Raw genomic sequence first — 21,761 nt, forward strand, 5'->3', positions numbered from 1 at the left:
TGACCTTTCCTTCCAATTCACCGAGTTCACAGCTAGTGCTGTTATCTTTAAATTCAGAAAGCTTCAAATGCCTTTCTATTACTGGGCAATATTTCGTTTCTTTGTGATAAGAAGTTGGAATAAAGCTGAGATCATGTACTAACTAAACATTTTATCCTGCTGTATTCAGGAGATGAGACAAAGACAAAATTACAAGGGAAGCCTTACAAAGCAACACCTTAGATTTGGCAGTGAACTCTGAGCTCTAAAATCTTCAGAATTATATTTCAGAAGAGTGTTGTGCCCTTTTGAACATGAGACGAACATTAGATGTCTTTTTGTAATGGAATGTTTAGATATATGAGTTGGATGAATAAGAGGAGAGCAACAACAAGCAGGGACAGCAGATTGTGACAGCAATGAATTGCAGTGAGTGTGACAGTTGTGACCTGGGGATGCTTTAGACATGAAGTGGCTTTCATCACCTGCCCATGGTTTCAAAGGCTCAGCTTGTTAGCAGTTTCGCCACATCAATTTTTTTCACTCAGCAGAAAGATATATGAAAATATAAAGGACATACCTCATATTAATAGCAACTTGAAATTACATTGTAAAAGTTAGAACAGAGCAGCATGCCAGAATCAAAAATTGCAATTTATCCATGTGTTACTAATACTTGTAGAAAAAATTAAGAATAAAACAGAAGAAACTAATACCTCCAGCTGAAAAAGTGACCGGTAGCACTGTAGTTTTCCACTGCATTATAAATATATCACACTAAATTTTGCTAACTACCTCAATATATCACAGCACTTGTTGTGTTCCACTAGTTTATGACTTCTTTTGTATCTATATATATAGATTCATATATTCCTGTTATCAATTAGCAGGAATTTAATACTAATTTATTTAACAAAGGTAGCTGTTGACAGACTTTATTTTTTAGATAACTCAATTTATAGGACTATTCTGACATGAAATTTTATTTTAGCATTCATTCACTTTTTCTTATTTCAGTGGCAATATGTATGTGTTCCCGTTGATGTCATTTCACGTTATCTTTTTTTTTTTTGCTATAATATTTGCCCCAAAGTCCAAATAATAGCCAAAGAGAAGAAATATGTCACTGCCATACAGAAATGACTGAACAGAGTACATTTTAAAGTCTCAAGTCAGACTGGTGATGAGCAAGTTCAGAGAGCATACCTGAAAGGAAACAGACTCTAAGAGGAAAATGAACAAGTTCACTTCAGGGAGAGATTGGGCAGCAAAGAGACTATAGAAGCTTCAGCTTATGTCTTTTGTAACTGCTGTGTGAGCAGGCCTTGAGTTAAGTGCAGACTTTAAATACCAGAAATACTTGCCATTATAAGGTGTTTTGTGTAGAAGGGTTTACATTATTTACATAACTTACATTACTTTACATTAATTACATAACTTATTTTCCACATACCAAAATTATGACCTTTTTTTTTAATAGGATTAGATGAAGTACTTCTCGAAATTTTCTGGCACACCATCCTGTAGAGGCAGGGGCCATAAGAACTTTGAAAGTACAATTGTACTTGTAACTTGAAAGTACAGTTGCATATCCTGGATAGAAAAACCTTCCACTTTGCTGCTATTACCAACAAAGCAGATTTTTCCTGTACTGTAAGCTTGCAAAATCTGCCAGAATTGTCAATATATTGGTTATTATTTTAAAATCTTTTGATGTGATTGTTTTCATGCATTGAATAAAATTAAATCCAAAACCTATGTAAAAGGGCCGTCACTAAATTTCAAAAGACATAAGACATAACATTAGAAAAATCAGAATGCCTGAAGAACCTTAATGTTACAGCATTCCATCCATATACTACACTTCAATTTTAATTTCACTACCATATACTGTATTTTTCTGCAGAAAAATTACCTCATTCACTGAATGGTTAGTTATCCTCTTTTTAATTTTTTAAAATTAATTGTCTGCCCCAGTCTTATTTAACCTGAATCCTGTGTTGAATGCAGAAGTTTTTAATGGACATTTGTGTGCCTTACAGGCAAAGCATTATGCAAAGGGTGGCAGCATTCCTATGAAGCTAGATATGCTGTACTCATTTTACAGAAAGGGAATGAGAACAAAATTGATTGTATCCCAAGCTGACAGAAATGCCCTTTTTGTGTGCCTAACCTGAAAAACACCAATTTTTCAGATAACTTACTATTTGTAGAGACATTTGTGCATCCAAAATAGAAATTTTCACATTTCTTTAAAGTGATTTTCTTGAATACAAGTGCGTGAAGAGGGAAGCTACTTTCATTTCCTCTTTTCTGATACATGAACTATGATCAAGTTTTCTTTACATAAGGAGAATTTTGATTTAAAATATTTAAATAGTAAAAGGTAATTGGTCTACAATAAATATTTTAGAATAAAAATAGGACTGCCAGCTCCTAAAAAATCTACTTTAACATATTGGGAAAGGAAACATGAAAATTGGGATATACCTATAAAGTTTGAAGTATGGTATAGACCGAAATAATACTTCATTTTCTTTTATCATAGCTGCAGAGAATATGATATCTTAAAACCATGTAGGAACTTGAACATAACGGACAAAATCTCCACATTAGTATGACTTTTTTTAAAAAAATATGTTACTATAAATATGTACATGCACATTTCTGGTTTTTTTTTTCATTTAGAATAAGTAAATCTTAGGTCAGAGCGCAGTTGACCTCCTTTATTAGGGCTTAACCATCTTTATATTAACCATTAATTAGTTCTATATATAAGATTAAAATTATTTATTTTAGCTTTTAATAAAGTTTTTAGATAATGAGCTTAGAGGATGCTAACTATATATGGTAGGCTGTAACTTGGAATAATGTCTTTTTTTAAAATTATATACAATCCTATTATTTCTTTTATCATACATGGTTCCGAGGTGCAGTTTCAAGCTATTAGCTTCAAATATATACGCTCATATGAATTAATTTGTGACATGTAAAGTGGGTATCTACACATAACACATGACACAGAGAAGGTAGTACAAATTTTCTGACTGGGAATTTGCATAATCACTTGTGCAACAGGGAACTATGTATGTGGTGTGAGATTAATTTGATGCAAAATGGCTACGAGGCAAGGTACAAGGGATGGGATTCATTTTGCTGTCTTCTAGGGCATAGTTCATTGGACCTATTTTAGATAGCTACTTTAGAGTGAGGTGAGTTGTACCTTGGAAACGTAAATGAATAGGTGAAAAATGAGACTAGGGTGACTAGTTCAGATATAGACATTCGTAGTAAAGACAATGACATTTAGTTGGATGAATTCTTGGTGTTTGGCTGCATGTATGGTTTGGATTTACTTTGAGGGGTGAATTCCTAGTTGCACTTCTTAGGCTTACTTTTCAAGTAAGAATAGATTTTCCAAATAGGAGAAAAAAACCAGAAAAAAAGTTTGCCAATAAGAAGTTACTAATTCAATTTGAGCAGAGTTTTTTGCATGTTTACATATTTTCATGTTGTACAGGTTTTTTTGTATACCTCAGAAGGATATTTTGTTCATTAGACCAAATATTCATTTAGAAAGTAAAATATAATTTATAAATTCAGTTGAAAGGATAAACGCACAAAGACCAAACAGTTGTCGGGACACTTTTAGGACAATCCTCAAAATCCAAAATTCTGTACTATGAGGCTCTGAGCCAGTTCCAGGAATGGGCCTGCTTCATCATGATTCCAAACTATTAATACCTTAGATGCTACTCTAGTTTTGCCAGTGCAACCAAGTTCTTTCTTGTATTCATAAGGATCTACTTTTGTTTATTTGCTTGCTTGCTTGCTTGCATGTTTTTAATCTCTGTAATAGCTTAATCCTATGACACTCACTTCTTGGCTAGGTCACTGTACTTTATGTACTGCCCATGATTTCAAAGGATTAGGCTCTCTGTTGTTCTGGAAGTACTGTTAAAGGATTTCTTGGAAGTCTCCTGTTCGGCTTCCTGTCAGTTAACTGCTGCTGCTATTTCAAATAATCTTGTCGTAAACAGGGCAATAAAAATCAAGCAAACTTTTGCCTGTTGATCTTTTTCTGCATTTTATGCTCGCAGTGTTCTTGTGATGGGAATAGCAAGGTAGGGTAAATGAAGAAACTAGAAGTAATGAATTGCAGAAATAAAAGTAAAATGGAAATCAAATTAACTTCAATTGATCCAAAAGATAAGCAAGTTCAAGATATTCACAAAGAGAGAAAAGAAAGTCTTATGTAAATATCATGGATTATTTTCTTCATAAGAAATAGATCCATGATTTAAAATAATAGTGCAATTAATGACAATACAAAACATTTAAACTCCTGAATTTTGATTGGGATTAGAAGTGACTTTGCAAGAAAAAGGTGAGAAAGATGAGTGCATCAGTGTGAAGTTAGCATGATCTTTAACCACCCAGTCATAGTAGATGCAGATAAGGAAATAGAAATGAAATTTTATTCAGTCAGTTTGATAACACATATATTATAGTAGTAATTGAGGAAGTTAAGAAATAGTTATTAGTCCAGTTCATTTTGCAATTCGTAAGTCTAAATTTTCATTTAGAGTCTCATAGTTTTTTTGACTAAAGGTGAATGAAAAAGTGAAACTGTAAAAGCAAAATACCCTGTTTGCAGAGAATAAAAAAGATAGTCAAGTAATTAATTTCTTTCACTCATTCATGTCAAATTAAATATGCTGTTTTACAAGACAATCATTCCTGGAATACATCTCACACAAAATAGGTCAGTAAGGAACTGAGGAAGGAAATCTGTGTTTTGATCATTGTAAAAGACATTATTATAATTTTACCACCAAAAAGTCTTGAAAGCAAGGTGCCTTTCTAGAAAGGTCGGAAATATTATAAACTGCTCCTGATTAACAGCTTTTTATTTTATTTTTTTTAAATTATATTAATACTATACAAAATAGTTTCTGTCATATATACTTTCCCCCCACCATGAAGTTAGATTGCCCAAGGACACTGTGGATGCTCCATCCCTGGAAGTGTTCAAAGCCAGGCTGGATGGGGCTCTGAGCAATCTGGTCTAGTGGACAGTGCCCCTGCCTATGGCAGGGGGGTTGGGCCTAGATGACCTCTAAAAGTCTCTTCCAACCCAAACCATTCCATAAGTTACCGAAAGTATTGAAAAGTATGACTCTGGAAATAAGTTATTTTATTCTCTGCACTTCAATGACTTACAGCATAAACATCCTTAAAGGAATTAGTTCAACACTGAAGAGCATCAAGACAACTAAATAGTTTAAAAAACTTATATACCTCTAACATATAAGACTTATCTGCATGTCTAGAGCTCAGTCCATGACTAAAATTAAAGCATGACTAAACCCAAGACATGAGTCTTGTGTAGAAGTAGACTAGAACAAAGGAAAAAGCTGAGACTGAATACCTGTAGGAGAGAAATATGCAGGAGGTGAAGGCTGTACGTGCAAAACCAGTTGGTTATTGGAAGAAGGCATATTCAAACATTGTCAGAAAGATTCAAGAATTTTGTCACTAAGGAACAGGAATGGCAAAGAATAAAGAATGTTTGTGGAAAGACTGAGGTGGTGACAAACTAGAAGATATCACTTCCTTTTCTGGCCTCTTAGGAGCAGAAGGATTATTCCTACCTATGTTATCTGAAATGTCTTCTCTTCCATATTGATATAGGGACCAACAGCTAAACTCTATCAACTTTGTGCTTTGGTATATTTTGAGGAAGACTTTTGGTAATGAGACAATTCTCAAACAGTGAAACGTGCTGCTGGAGCAGAAATAAAATAGGCAAAAATAGAGATTAATATTGAATAACTACCTTTGTGACCTGGCAAGAAGAAAAAAGATATATGATATAGGGAAGAAAGTATTTATCTCCTGGATTCCATTACTGATACATTAAGATAATTTGTAAAAAGAAGTTACTTGAAATGGACTTTTGGAATGAGATTTTACAGTATTTACCTGTTTGAGAAATGTAGAAAAATGTTGTTAAATCCATCAAGACACTTCTGTTTTACTTGGAGAGACCAGGACAGTGTGATGTTGTAAATATGTGATATTCTGGAATAAAATTGGAGTGGTTTCTAAGTCAATCTCATAAGTTAAAATTTCTGACAGTTAGAATTTTTTACCTGTTTTTTACAGCATAAAAAAAAAATACCCAGTGTCACAGGAACAAGTCTGTTATTTATGAAATGGAATTGATACTGAAGGTGTGTAACTTGTAAAGAGCATGAGAAAGAGCATTACAATTCCTTAGAGTGACCATTTCTTATATGGCAGGAGCAGTTTTGGAGAAGGTAAATGTCAGATCCTTAAATGCTTAGGATTCATGATTTGGATCAAATTCTAAAGAGTACCAAGCTAAGGTATCTTTCAAATTTGGCCTTTAAGAGTTTGTTACCCATTGCTTAGTATAGCCTCCTGTTCTGATACCTAATTGAGAGTCTCAATAATTCTGAAATGTTGGTCAGCCATATGCTAAATCGCTACATATTACCTAAATTGTTCACACTACTTTTTATTTGTGAGTATCTGTAGGAAGAAATAGGAAAGCAAAAAATAGAGAAAAAAAGTAGTGAGAGAGGGTTATGTTTCACAAACTATAAATAATTCTTGTTTTCTAGTAAATATTGTCAATAGAATTTTGAAAGCTATTCAGGTCATCAGCCAGGAGGTGCAGGGGTAGTATTTTTGGCATCCTACTGACACTCCAGAAGGCAGTGGAGGTCCTGTTTTATCAGCCTGATGGGGACATCTCAAAACCCCTTGGTGCCACAAATGGCTCAAATGTGAGCAGCTGAACTGAGCTGTAGGTATCTGGTTTTGGAGGAGGCTCCATTGACTTTATGGTCTATATCTCAATTGACTGAAATGGAAGACAACTTACCTTTGAGGTGGGCCTCTTTGCAGAGAATCCTACATACAAGCGTCTCTGAAATGTCATCTCTCACTTGTACGTCAAAACTGCATTTAGATACTTAGATTCAGATTGCAGAATCAGAATCACAGAATACTCTGGGTTGGAAGGGACCCACATGGATCACCAAGTCCAGCTCTTCAGTGAATGGCCCATATGGGGATTGAACCCACCATCTTGGCATTTTTAGCACCATGCTGATTTCAAACTGAACCCTGCACAGTTTCCTTCTCATGCTTCATTTTAGCAAAGTCACACAAATTTTATTTATTTATTTGATTATTTGTTGGGAGACAACAAGCCTAATTACAGTACAAATGAACAACATATTCTCTAGAAATATCTGCTCCTGGGAGTAGGCAAGTTTAGTAAAAATACTAGGCAGCAGACAGAATTCTAGGTGATTTCTGTGACCGGGATTATAAGGCAGTAAATTCTATTTCTTTGCGGTGTCATGCAGAGTTACTTGTACAAAAGTGGCATGTTGCAGAAGTGACAAAATAGCTCTGATCTGCATTATTTAGTGAACACATTTTTGCACATTTCCGTTTCTGAAAAATTTTAAAGTGAAGTCTAAATGTAAAATTAATATTATACCGCAAACCGGATTCATCTTTTCTACACAAAATCTCTGGTAAGAAGGACAAGGTATGTTGATATTAAAGTGCCATTAGTTTATCACTATGATGTTTTAGAGATACAGAGTATTTCAGTTTATTCTTTGTAGCATTTCCATTTATATGTAGCAGATAGTTTGGTAAAGACAAAAAATTGCTGTAGACTATATTGCTGATTGTGGAACTATGAAACAAGGATATAAAACATTAGTTAAGTTGCTAAATTGATTTATTTTACATTTCTGCATAGTTCAGTCCCATGTTTTATTGGAATTAAAGGATATTTTACAAATTAATTGATAAACCCTGTATATATAGTTTACTCATTGGGTTTGTCTATTTCGTATTATATGAGAATAAAACTCATCTGTTTTGTTTGTTCAGTAATTATATTTTGGTGTTCCGTGCATTCCTTTTGCTCGCTCCATCTCATAATACATTCTGTAAAAGCACACATAAATAAATAGGATAAACAAATTAAGCTGTTTAAATAAATTAATTTACTCTGCAGCTCTATATTCAAATCTTATGTGCTCACTGGATCTCATTTTAATGAAACCATTCTAAGAACAATACATTGTATGCCGAACAGTGAAATCATATATTAAATGAATGATTAAATATACCGTGTTCCAATTTATATCAAATCTGTATGCTGTGCATGCTTAAATCCTCCTAAATCTAAAGAAATAAATCTTCTATGTTCTGAAAACATCTGCATTATAATCCTCCTCTTGAATACCCAGTTCGTGGACATATAAACACAATCAAAGTCATAATAAGCCTAGAGCTATGATGCAGTTAAGCTATCCTCATCAATGTTTTTGACTTAAAAACCTAAGACTATTAAAGTGGAATCCACTTAAATGTCTTGAAATATTGCTCTAAAAAGTCTCCTCCTACTCCATCAGTAGGCCCATTGAATCCCTTTGCAATCAGAATCTCAAATTCAGCAAATATTTTTTATGAAGCTTGCCTGGAACAAATCTATTGATTACTATAGATGAGCATGTTGCAAAGTTTCTTAGGAATGCATTCAGATAAATAAATATTAATGTAGCGACTGTACATGATAAAATAATGACTGCTGCAAAAGCAGTTTGCTGTGCTGCACTGTTCATTTCAAAAAAATTTGTAGGCATTTGCAGCAACAAGTTTTCTTATGTGTTATTAAACATATACTAGTTTTATTATTTCATTACCGAAAAGTTTTTGTGAGTTGAATGTATGCAGTTTGTTGGTTGGTTGTTTGGCTTCATTGTTTTTTTTAATTATAAGTCAGGATTTCAATTATCAAAAGGGAAAAAAACAACAACCAAAAAAATACTAGTTTTAACATTTCCATCCCCTCCAATAGATTTCCCTTTTAGGGTCTATTTATTTTTATCACTATTTGACCAAAACAGCCTAACTCACGCATATTTGAGCAATGAGTCTTGGAAGCTATTAGCAATAAAAAGGAAACTGCAGGGAAAGGTAGAGAATTTTCTAGAAAGGACTATTCTGCACTCAACTCCGTTTGATTATTGTTTCCATTGAAATTCTGTTTAAATATCAGATATAGCTACATGCTACATACTAGCAATTCTCACATAGCAGATGTGCAGTTCTAGCAATCACAATCCTCAATCTCTAGTTTTCAAAACCAAGGAACATCTTGAAGTGTGTTATAGCTCCTCTTAGCTACCATGCCAGGCCTTTCCCTGGGCAGAAAAACATGAATGGGTGGTTTTCCGCATTTTGAAGTAGTGATATGGTGAGTGATATGGCCACATTCATCCAAAAAGTGTGATTCATTCCAGATTTGTGCTCCGAGGTAAAAACAGACATTTGGACTTACATCAGCCATGTTACTGGTGTAGGTTCTATAAGGAGATTATATTTTCTTTGTGATCCATAGCAGTTCCATAAGATCTCATTGCTCAAGGAGCCCCTTTGAAATTAAAATGTGGAGTAAAAGTCAGCATGAGATAAAACAATAGTGCCTGATCATTATTTATTTACAGAAATACATGGATCCTCATCCCACAAGGCTGAAATCTGTAAGCCAAATTGTGTATTTCCAATTCAACAGCATGACGTCAGGAGTGAGAAAAAAAAAAACTAAAGCAAAACAGACCCCTTATTTTTATAAGTAGTCCAGAAGGCAGTTTAAAAGCCTAATAAAATGAGCAGTGCTCACATTGCATACTAAAGTAAGGCCTAGTGTCCTTAAAGTTGCAAGTTTCCTTAGAGAATGCTCTGCAAATCCCAGACATCTCAACAGGTGAAAGAGTAGGTTGTAAATTAGGAGGGAGATTCAGTTTAGGGAAGGTGTAACATTGGTGTTACAGAGGCTTGGTGTAACATTGCCTTTTTTCTCAATTACTTTTCGTGTGATCTAGGAACGTGTTCCAGACAGCCCTTCTCCTGCTCCTTCTCTTGAGGAGGGCCGAAGACCTGGCAGCCATCCATCCTCTCATCGAAGCAGCAGCGTGTCCAGCTCTCCTGCGCGGACCGAGAGCTCTTCAGACAGAATCCGTAGGTCACATTCTTCTCCTTCTCACCACTTCAAATTTGATTAGGTGCAGCTGGTTTTTCTAATCAAAATGCCCTCGTCTTAAATAGATCTCATATGTGTCATGTTCAGAAGTTCAGCAGAAATAACTATCTCCCAACATTATGTTTCCCATTTTACAGTATCATAATATCCGATGCTACATTAACGGGTACTGATATAAACTGCCATCATGTCATATTAAACATAAAGATATGAGCAATGAAATACAGAATTGCAGCCGGGAAGCAATTTGCTAGATTAGTTTTAGAACTGAACATATAGTATAAACATTTTTTAAAGAAATTGAGTTTTATTTAATCTGGTTACTCTGGTTTGATTTCTAAATTGAATCTGACTTCATAAGCAATATTTTACGTGGTAGAATTGCTTGGTAAAGAGAAGAATCGGGTTAAATCAATTAAAAATGTGCATAGTTTATAAATTTTTTAAATATAAAATTTTGTAGTGGTGAGAAATGTGATAAAGAATTATCACCTCATAGCTCACAAGGGGCAGAGTGAAATTAAACTGTGGTGTCCCAGAGTGATACCATTTTTATCAAGGTTCCATGTACAGGAAGTAAATTACCTGGCAAAGACCCTGAGTTCTATGATATTCCACTACAGCAGTGGAAATTAAGGTTTTAAACACACACTATTTTATGGATATGTAATTAAATTCATATCACACTTGTCCATTCTCTTTATTATTGCTCTGTTGCAAGGTTTTGTGCTTTTAAGTCATCTTTCTACAGTAGAATTTGTCAATAGGTGAAACTGGAGGATTTGGCGTGCACATAGAAGGCCATGAAATAGCTGTATGAAAGAAGTAGTCGTATTGATTAGATGCAACACGTGTCTTTTAGACTGCTTCTTTTCAGGCTCTCTGCAGACTCAGGAAGCTGACTCTTCATTGACCTTCAGATGAAAGATCTTTCATTAGTATGTGATGAAAAATGACTTACCAAAGAAAAGAAATGAGGCCTGACCATGACAAGTTGAAAATTCTGTTTTCTTATCCTTCAACAATTCAGAGTGCAGATTAAATTGGCATCCCATATACTGTGACCTATCTATTTCCCCAGGCTCAATCCACCATCCTTTCATTATATTTTCTCTCCATTGTCCAGTTTAGGAGGGGTATTGATGAAGTGGCTTTGGTGGTCACCTGGTGTCCATCAACACACTGCAGATTTCAGAAGAAAAGTTCTGAAAAAACTTCATAACTGTGGATTTTTAATTTGTTTTTAATTGATTGAAGAGTATATATTTTTTTACAACCAATGGAGACCTTTTCCATTGTTGTCTTAAAAAAAAAATTAGATGAAACTAAATTGAGAAATACTTTTTATTTTTGCTAAGGAGTGACTTTTTTTTTTACTGTTCAGCTTATTCTATTAATTACCAACAGAGAGGATTGAGACCTTTACACATTTTTTTCTTCCATATGGACATTACAGAGTTCCTTAAGTGGTGGATCCCTTTAGTAACTTATTTATTTATAAGTCTTTTCTGTCCTATCTCATTTGTTAACATTACACCTTTTTCTTAGGTACATTTGCTTTTTGTGGTACCAGACAGAATAAAATAACTACTACAGAAATATGAGTTACATATGAAAAAGTACTTTAAAAAATGTCTTAAACCTCTTGGAAGTACAATTTTTTAGGATAAAAGCATGGCTTTATAAACTACCTAATATGAGTTTCTGAGGTGTGTTTAAAACTCCTGAAGGGCTCTTTGAGAACTCTTGGAAAGAGCTTTTCAAGCTGTCTGATGAGCACCAGAAGTAACAGGAAGAAACTCCCGCTATGTGGATCCTGGTAGCATTAATTAAATAACTTGGTGATTGTTAGAATTCTTGTATAAGAGGAAGACTATAGAAAATAAGTGAAACAGTGTTAATATGACAGCTGATTTCTTTCTGCCTGCACTTGTGTCTAGCAGCTGTCCATCAGAACGGGCTATCTATGAACCAAATGCTGATGGGTTTGTCACCTAATGTCCTGCCTGGACCTAAGGAAGGTGATCTGGCTGGTCATGATGTGGGACATGAGACAAAAAGAATACACATTGAGAAAGGTAATATGAATATTATGATTCTACTGCTTCAGTGTAAAACATCTATAGTCTTGGCAGTTAAATGTTATAATTGTGACTTTTAATTTTTTAATTGTGTTTTTGTTTTGTTGCGGGTTTCTTTTGTTTCACAAATTAAATTGTAACAGTGTGATAGCTTTCTTTATTCTTGTGCTTTGTCATCCTCAAGATTAATGAATGATATTTACATGAGGGAGAAATTTCATAAATATTACAAAGTAGGATGAGTGAAAAACAGTTTTACATTGTTATTCTGTTTCTTACCCTTCTACAGTACTGTTTAAGTATTAAGTTTCTGTCTCCATCCAGTTGACTCTAATGACCTACTTCCCAGAGGGACTGAGCACCGTGAAAATTAGTCCATGTGTACAAAAAGGGAAAAGGCTAATACCAAGCCATTAAATTAGGGAATTGCATAAAATGAGGCTGGTATACATTATATAATGGGATTTAAATTTAATTGAGTATATGACCAAAGTGTTTGATCTAGGTGAATAGTCCACATGCACTTATGCTGATTATAACACCATTTCATCTCTGTTGGCATTCAAAGTCAAGTTCCCGTTCAGGGCTCTTACAGGGGATTTTGGAGGGGTAGTGGTGGAATTCTGAAAGGTGCATTTTATGTTACATTTCCTTAATATATGTGGATCTAAGTATTATAGACTAGAAACATTTTGTTTAAAGAGAAGCTGAAAATACAATGTAGGCTTTGAAAAAACACTATTTTGGCTTATCAGAAAAATCAGTTCTTTGAGCACAATGAGAGAAAAAGTAAAAGGTATAATAGCCAGACATTGAAACAGAGCTGGAGAAACTGCTGCAGTTATGAAGACTTCAGAATAATACATTTTGTTACATATTTTAATTGCTGTAAGAAGATACCTTCTCTGTCTCTTGTTTGAACACTGAGATATGAAAAAGAATTAAAATCTGGACAATTCTATTCTGGACAGGTGGTGTTTTTAATAGGATTACCAGAAAAATTAATGGAAACAACATTTCTTTCATATAAACCATTTAGTTTGGTTCATTGCACACACAACCTGTTTTAGCTTATACTATGCCCTCACTCAGCCTCTGCAAATTGTATCCCTGCTGTGAGGGGGGATGTGATCAAATAGGTTTGCTTTGAATTTCCATAACTGATTTTATTTCAGCCTTTGAAGTTACTTGTTTAAGTGTAATCTGACTGGTAAATGCTGCAAAGAGAAGTACATATTAAGAATTGCTACTATTTTTGTATGTCATTCAGGTTTTTTAAAGGTTTTTTTTATAATGGTGTCCCAAATGTATTTTCTAATCTTTTGCCAGTTCACGTTCTTGCAAGATCTGTTCTCAGCAAAACTGCTGAGAATTCACTTTTTTCCTCAGTCCTTGTTTAGGTCAAACCTCCGGTTTTTTTGTTCTTTTCCTCCACTCTGTTCCAGCCTACTGAATTAATGGTAAATATTCATGGGCTATCCAGATTGATAGGAGTTACTAAATTAAAAATTGTTTTCTGTCATGACTACATTTATCATGTTTCTCACACCAATCATGTAACTTTAATACTAATATAATCTGTATTAAAACAAGTTTTGTGGAGATAGTAATTATCTACTTTTGTCACTGTGAGCTTGCAATCAGATTCCCAAACTGTTGCTTTACCTCTGCAAATCAGTCACAATGCCACCATATCTAAAAATGCAGACACACGCGTAGGTGGTGGTACTCTTATTGCTAAAACCCCATCACCTTCATCAGCTGATTCAAAAGAAAAAGAAAGAAAGAGAAGAAATCAGAAGTTCTAAATAGGTATCATGAAGCATTTAAAAATTAATGTGTGTTCTTCTAAGCCACTTTTGTTGGCAGAAATCTATTAGCTGCAACTAAAATGGCTTTTAATTGAACCTGAGAGAACCTGGGAAATTCTGTCTAGTAGAGAAGGCCCTGTGTTTTCTCTTCTGGTCTCCTCTTCTATTAAAAAAGTGAAAAGATGAAAAATCTCTGAAGTCATCTGAGATCAGGGAAAATTTATTTACAGTCAACAGAAAATTTAAAGGGGGAACAAAGTTATAGCAGAGGCAACTGATCAACATACCAAATTTTGAATGTCAGAGCGGTGAATAATTTGTTTGACCTGATCTATGAGTTGAATACAGGAGAGAAAATGCCATTTACCTGTTAGTAACGTAGTACAAAGGAGCTAAGCTACCCGGTCCATGAAACTAGTATAATACATTTAGAAACAGTTTGGACAGTTTGGGAGTATTCAGTTTTTCAAAGATCATGTGTATTTCTATTCAAAATTCAGGCAGGATTATTATTATTGACAAAAATTAGTTTATTTTACTGGATTGTTTTAAGTTACCAGTAAAAGTCTTGTGCAGTTTTGTTTGGTTTTATTTTTTTTTGTCTTTAGACTGTCTTCGAAATCTGTTCTCAGGTTTTGGTATGTGCAGCTCTCAATGACCACACCATCTGTTGAATTCAGGTTGTTATTATCACACCAAGAATCAAATTAGGTTCTATGGGTCTGTGTATTAGAACATGAAAGTTTACATCAGCCTCTGGGTCAATATTTGTTTTTGCTCTCAAAGACCATGCGTAAAACGGGTGTTGGGGACATTTTCCAGCCACTTATTCCAGATGCACAGCTTGGCTGCATCCTAGCTTCATTTTGGGTCAAGACCCAGTGGACACATCTGAAGCTCTACCCTCTGTTCCATGAGAAGAAAACTTAGGTTTGCTAAGGTTATGTTGTGGTCCAGCCAGTTTCCTATCCTGGACTAGGGAGGACAGCAGGAAATACTGCAAGGCAGTTCTGCCCCATAGTTCAAACATAACTCAAGATGTCATCATCTGTATGACAGGAGGCCAATTACCCTCAATTTTCAGAGGGTTTTTGCTTATTAGTGGATAGCAGTTTTTCCAATTTTACTGAAAGCAGGCTGTAGAACTGCAAATGATCCTGGGAAGAATGAGCTGAGTTCAAGTACACGATGTTAGCTCAAGTGCTTGACAACCATCATCAAAACCAAGTATCTAATTTTGTAATCTGTAATTATGGATTGTTTGATGATGCCCATTTGGTTTTATTAGGTCAGATTCTACAAGAAGGACTTCTGTAAAGTATAGGAGTCATAATAGAAAAGATTAATTCAGTTTTCTATGTTAAAATAAGGCTCTGAGTCTTTTCAAGTGAAGTTAAGTTTCTGTGATGCAAAGAGTTTGCTCTAAATAGGGCCTCAATTTTGGTGAGGTGTATTTTATCACTTATCCTGCTCAACTTATATATGACATCCTGCAGATCTCCCACTCTGAGGTTGTGAGAAGCGCACTTTTGGTGGTTTTTATGGAGCTGAATACCTGTTTAACTCTTCAGTAATGTTGTCTGTTAAATAAGGAAATAGCATAGGAAAAAACTAGTGGAGAACCTAAAGACTAGACTGTTGAATCTTGATCCTGTTTTTGCTCATTGATCTGAAGTGTTTCAAAAGAAGTTCAAAATAATCAAAGGCTTAAAAGTCAAACGCACCCTCTTTGGAGATGTGGAACCTGATTTCCTGTGGACAAAATAGAGAATTGAACTTGTGACACATTCCTGGGCAGTATCCTTAATCACTGTGCTTTTTGTAAAAGATGGAAGTATTTTTTAACATTATCCCCTTGCCCTTACAACCTGAACTCAGATCATATTGGGTCTGCAAGGTGTAATTTACAGCTCAGTCCTATTGACAGAGTTTATTTACTAGCTCCACATAGCTGTATACGATTATTTTGTGTGATGTTAAGTGATATTGGAGGCAGTGGCTGCTCATAGCGCTTCCTAACTGGTATCTGCTTAGCCATGCCTACTGTATACACTCTACAGGAGTATAAGACCCAGCTCACTTCAGCCCAAGATTCCCTTCTGGGAGACAACCACCAAAAAATTAGTTGCTTTAACACCAAATTTAGATACTTAAGTGTTTTATTGGATCTGACCTTAGGGCATCAGATTAGAATTTTCTGTCTGCATCAATTTATAATTTTTTTAGATTGACACCAACAGCAAATGAAGCCTGAATGTCAAGCTTACATTTTAAATTTAATATCTTATTTGAGGTGTTATGGGAAGGACGCTTTCTTGCTGAAAATATATATGCTGTTTTCTATAACAAAATATAAAATATTCACCATGTTCACAAAGGAAGTTAAACTCTTTCATAAAAGCTTTTAAACTATGATACTAATGGAAATTTCACAAGTAATTTTCAGGTAATCAACAATAACTGCTTCTTGACTACTATGATAGCAGCAATTAAGGTATAAATTTATCAAATCCACATGTTAAAAAGTCCCAGTCTTTCTCTCTGTTTTGATTTTTTGTCCCCCTGTAGAGGTGAGAGCAGTCTTAGACCTTTAATATCTTATAAAATACAATATTAAAATTCCAAAATAGTCTTTGTATAAAATTGAAAATAATTTAAATATTCCCAGGTTAGGATTGGATTTTCCTGTTATCCATCATGCATCAAAAAGGGAACTAACGATAAATATGTCGTCATATATAATTAGATATTCGTTCTGCAGTATCAGCAGTACATTCCTTTAAAATATATGCATACTGTAAACATATATGAAACATGCTTATTCACCTTAAAAAATATAGAGACACATACAACTTTGTTTTTGTAAATATGTATAGTGGGTTGACCCTGGCCGGATACCAGGTACCCACTAAAGCCACTCTGTCATTCTCCCTCTGCAATAGAGGGGAGAGAAAAAAGCAGCTAAGGATCCATGAGTTAACAGCTGAGAGAGGTCAGTTACTGATTACCTTCAGGGGCAAAACAGTCTCAGAGTGGGGATATTACTTAAATTTATTACTAACAGGATGAGAGCCAAAGAGTGAGAAATAATCTTAAAAACACCTTCCTCCCACCTCTCCTTCCTTCCATGTTTTCCCTTTCCCCCCCCCCCCAGCGGTGCAGGAGGACAGGGAATGGGGGTTACAGTCAGTTGTTGTTTCTGCCTCTGCTCAGTGTGAGGAGTCCTTCCCCTGTACCCGTGGGGTCTCTCTCATGGGAGACAGTCCTTGATAGACCTCTCCAACATGAGTCCATCCCTCGGGTAGCAGTTCTTCCCAAACTGCTGTCCCATGTGTCACTCCTCCATGGGGTGCAGTCCTTCACAAATAAGCTGTACCGGTGTGGGTCCCCCACAGGGGCCACAAGTCCTACCTGAGAAAAACCTGCTCCACTGTAGGCTTCCCTCTCCATGGACTGCAGGTCCCTGGCAGGACCCTGCTCCATCTTGGGCCTCCCACGGGGTCACAGCCTCCTTTGGTTATCCACCTGCTCCAGCATGGGCTTCTCCATGGACTGCAGGTGGGTCTCTGCACCCCGATGATCCTCCATGGGCTGCAGGGGCACAGCTGCTCCACCATGGTCTGCACCACGGGCTACAGGGCCTCAGCTCCAGTGCCTGGAGCACCTCCTGCCCCTCCTTCTGCACTGACCTTGGTGTCTACGTTGTTGTTCACATGTTCTCACTCTGCTCTTCCCTGGCTGGAATTCTTTCTGTGCAATACCTTCTGTTCCTAAATACGTTATCACAGAGGCGTTAGTATTGCTCCTAATTGGCTTGGCCTTGGCCAGTAGCAGGAAGTCCATCCTGGAGCCGGCTGGAATTGGCTCCTCCAGACAGGGGAAGCTTCTAGCAGCTTTTAATAGAAGCCACCCCTGTAGCTCTCCCGCTACCAAAATTCAGCCACAGAAACCCACTACAATATGAAAGACTCAGAGGACGTTTTAACATCAACAAAGATTCTCATCTACATGAGCTGTCCTCTTAGAAAAGTCAGAAAGCAAGTGATTAGGAACTTTGCTTAAATTCTGTTTCTGGTCTGTGATTTTTAGTTAGTTCTCTGAAAAAACCCTGTTTTAAGGAGAGTATGTACTAGATGATGTACAGAGGAATTTTCATTCTCAGTTCTACTGTCCAGCTGCTTGTATAAACATACTTTATCTGTCCATTTTTGTATACATAAATACACAGAGATACTTACACAATATATTTATTTTGCTGAATATTGCATTTTAATGTAATAAAAAGAATGTGAACATACCTTGATGGGTTTCTGTATGCCAAAATATTTATGGTTAATACATTCTAAATCTACTTTCTCATTTCACATTTTACATGTTATCTATTAAATCTTAATATATTAGTTTTTAAATCCTTAAGATACTGAGTTTATGCTGTGTATTTCTATTTTAGGACTTCTCAAACCCTAACAGGATAGTCACATTTTTAACCTATGACAGATAATATAATAAAGATCCACTAAATTAAAAGTTTGATAAAACCAGTATCACCAAGATAACAGTTTGACACTGTGGTTGTTGGTGTATCTTTTCATTCAGCCCAAGAGGGACAGGAATTTTAAAAATACATTAAAAACTATTGCAGTTAATGGATTATAAAGGTGAAAATAAAATTGCAAGTTTTTTCTTAATTTTCTTAAGAAGCTGGAAAACATCTGGTTTGGTTACACAGATAAATAGAAGCCTTTCATATTATTGAATAACATATGAACAGTATGTGTAGGCAGGAAGGAGGGAAAAGGTAGTACAAACTTCTGAAAAAATTTTTTAATGCAAATAATTGAATAAAAGTATTAGGTCATCTTCCAGTGACATACTTCTGCAGATTTGTTTGCTACTAGAGGCCTTTTTCTGCTGGAATAATAGTTTAGACACATTTTATGAGAGATTTGCTATATGGTTTTCAGTTGACAGTGCAGATCACTTCCAGAACATTCCAGGCTAACTAGGCTCAATGCATCCCAATTGCACATATGTATACTGCCTATTTTATATTTACGGTGACTCAATCACAGAACCACAGAATATGCTGAGTTGGAAGGGATTCACAAGGATCATGGAGTCCAACTCTTAGCCCTGCACAGGACTATCCACAAGAATCACACCAGGCGCCAAAGAGTACTGTCCAAATGCTTCTTGAACTCTCTCAGGCTTGATGCTGTGACCACTTCCCTGGGAAGCCTGTTCCAGTACCCACCCACCCTCTGGGTGAAGAACCTTTTTCTAATATCCAACCTAAACCTGCCCTGGCACAACTTCAGGCCATTCCCTCAGATCCTGTAACTGATCACCACAGAGAAGAGATCAGTGCCTATCCCTCCTCTTCCCCTCACAAGGAAGTTGTAACTGCAATGAGGTCTCCCCTCAGTCTCCTCTTCTCCAGGCTGAACAGACCAAGTGACCTCAGCCACTCCTCCTGCGGCTTCCCCTCAAGGCCCTTCACCATCTTCGTTGCCCTCCTTTGGACACTCTCTAATGGCTTAATATCTTTCTTATATTGCAGTGCCCAAAACTGCACTCAATATTCAAGATGAGGCTGCACCAGTGCAGAGCAGAGCAGGACAATCCCCTCCCTTGACTGGCTGGCGATGCTTTTCCTGATGCCCCCCCGGACATGGTTGGCCCTCCTGGCTGCCAGGGCACTGCTGACTCGGATATAACTTGTCATCGACCAGGCCCCCCAGGTCCATTTCCATGGCACTGCTTTCCAGCAACTCATTCCCCAGTCTGTATGTACATCTGGGGGTGCCCCATCCCAGGTGCAGAATCTGGCACTTTCCCTTGTTGAATTTCATACGGTTGGTGATTGCCCAGTCCTCTGTTCTTTGTTGAGGTCTCTCTGCAGGGCCTCCCTGCCTTCAAGGGAGTCAACAGCTCCTCCCAGTTTTTTGTCATCTGCAGACTTGCTTAGTATCCCTTCCAGTCCTGCATCCAAGTCATTTGGGAAGATGTTGAAGAGCAAAGAGCCTAAGATAGAGCCCTGTGGAACCCCACTAGTGACAGGTCTCCAGTCTGATGTCACGCCATTCACTATTACCCTCTGTGCTCAACCCATGAGCCAATTGCTCACCCCCTGAGTGATGTGTTTATCCAGCTGTGTGCTGGGCATTTTATCCAGAAGGATCCTGTGAGAGACAGTATCAAAAGCTTTATTGAAATCCAAAAAGATTACATCAACTGGCTTCCTTTGATTGACTGGGTGGGTTACCTTGTCATAGAAGGAAATCAGGTTTGATAAGTAGGACTTTCCTCTCATGAAACTGTGCTGACTGTGACCAATGACTGTGTTGTCTTTCAGGTGTTTTTCAATACTTCCCAGAATAATCTTCTCCATAACTTTACCAGGCACTGACAGGCCTGTAGTTTCCGGGGTCCTGTTTCTTATTCTTTATGAAAATCGTTCACCAGCTTCCAGTCAGCTGGGACTTCTCCAGTTTCCCAAGACCACTCAAAAATTGTTGAGAGAGGTTTTGTGATGACATCAGCCAGCTCTTTGAGGATTCTTGGATGAATCCTATCAGGTGCCATAGATTTATAGGTTTCTAGCTGGAGCAGCAGATCCCACTCAATTTCAGGGTGGACTGGGAGTTGAACATTCTCGCTCAGAGCACTGAGGCTCCCTTGGTCCATCGTCCCTGTTGAAGATAGAGGCAAAGAAAGCGTTAAATACCTCTGTCTTATCTTTGTCTCTGTTTGTGACCATCCTTGTCCTGTAGTGGGCCAATGATATTTCTATACTGCCTATTGCCACTAATATATTTGGAAAAAATCTTTTTTTTGTCCTCCATATTTCTGTCCAGCTTCAACTCCAGTTGAGCTTTGACCACACAAATTTTCTCTGTATAGTGGCAAGAATCTTGGATTTTTCTGGCTTTCTGAATAGACTCAAATGACTTACCTGTGCACAAAATCAGATGTATTCCCACTCTATTAAAACAACTCTGCATGTACAATTCTTCTGTGTCTTGTGCCCCAAACAGTTCTGAAAAGTACGTTTTCTTTTGGGTGGGGGAGGGGTTACCTTTCTTTTCAATCTTCATACAATAGACCTTAGAATGATATTTATAATTTTTTATAGTCTTTATTATTTATATAGGGGATAGGAGCTAAAAATCCTTTGAAATAATTTGTGTGCTCATTTGCATCTTAAAAAATTAATTCTTAAATGGAAGAGGTAATGATAATTGGTAAGATGTTAGCACTTTTTTATCATGCTATCATTTTGCAGTTTTTAAATCATCAGTTCTCTTTGTGTTTACTACTAGAAAAGATATGGTACAGGGAATGAAGTTAATGAAGTTATGAAATCCCACTATGAGGTGTTATGTCCCATAGCACCATGAGGGTGATCAAATACAATTCTGTTTCTCTAAAGTAATTATTTTTAGTTTTGCGTTTTTGCAGAAGGAAAAGATACATGATGTGTCTCAAGTCATTACCTACTATGGGGTTATAAAATATTTTTCATCTTTTCCTGTGCCTTGCATATAGTAATGATGATTACATAAGAATCCCAAATATAAATATTTAATACACTTATGAAACAATAGTATTTTTGTTATTTGCAGATCTTTAAGCTTCAATGCAACACAAGACATTAGAAAAATAATACATAGCTATATGTGAATTTTGCTCCGCATTTTTTCCATCCAGGAGGAAATAGCACAAATTACAAAGTGCAACAAGGAATCAGCAACTAAAAATGTGATTTACTGTCTTAATTCACCATCC

General features: G+C 36.3%; 1 protein-coding gene across 8 annotated transcripts in view; it reads left to right on the forward strand.

Annotated features, from left to right (window-relative positions):
* The window catches only part of DACH1 (dachshund family transcription factor 1), a 357,658-nt gene that overhangs the window by 241,115 nt on the left and 94,782 nt on the right, over positions 1–21,761 (forward strand). For 5 of the 8 annotated variants that reach the window (XM_051780460.1, XM_051780457.1, XM_051780462.1 and 2 more), the window contains 2 exons: positions 9,924–10,059; positions 12,022–12,159. In XM_051780460.1, coding sequence (XP_051636420.1) covers positions 9,924–10,059; positions 12,022–12,159 — 274 coding nt within the window. The remainder of the gene's footprint in view (positions 1–9,923; positions 10,060–12,021; positions 12,160–21,761) is intronic. The other 3 variants (XM_051780458.1, XM_051780463.1, XM_051780465.1) reach the window with 1 other exon arrangement.

This window comes from Manacus candei, unplaced genomic scaffold (genome assembly GCF_025592945.1).
Source record: "Manacus candei isolate 608988 ecotype Guabito, Panama unplaced genomic scaffold, ASM2559294v1 h1tg000014l, whole genome shotgun sequence".
In the NCBI taxonomy this organism is placed as follows: Eukaryota; Metazoa; Chordata; class Aves; order Passeriformes; family Pipridae; genus Manacus; species Manacus candei.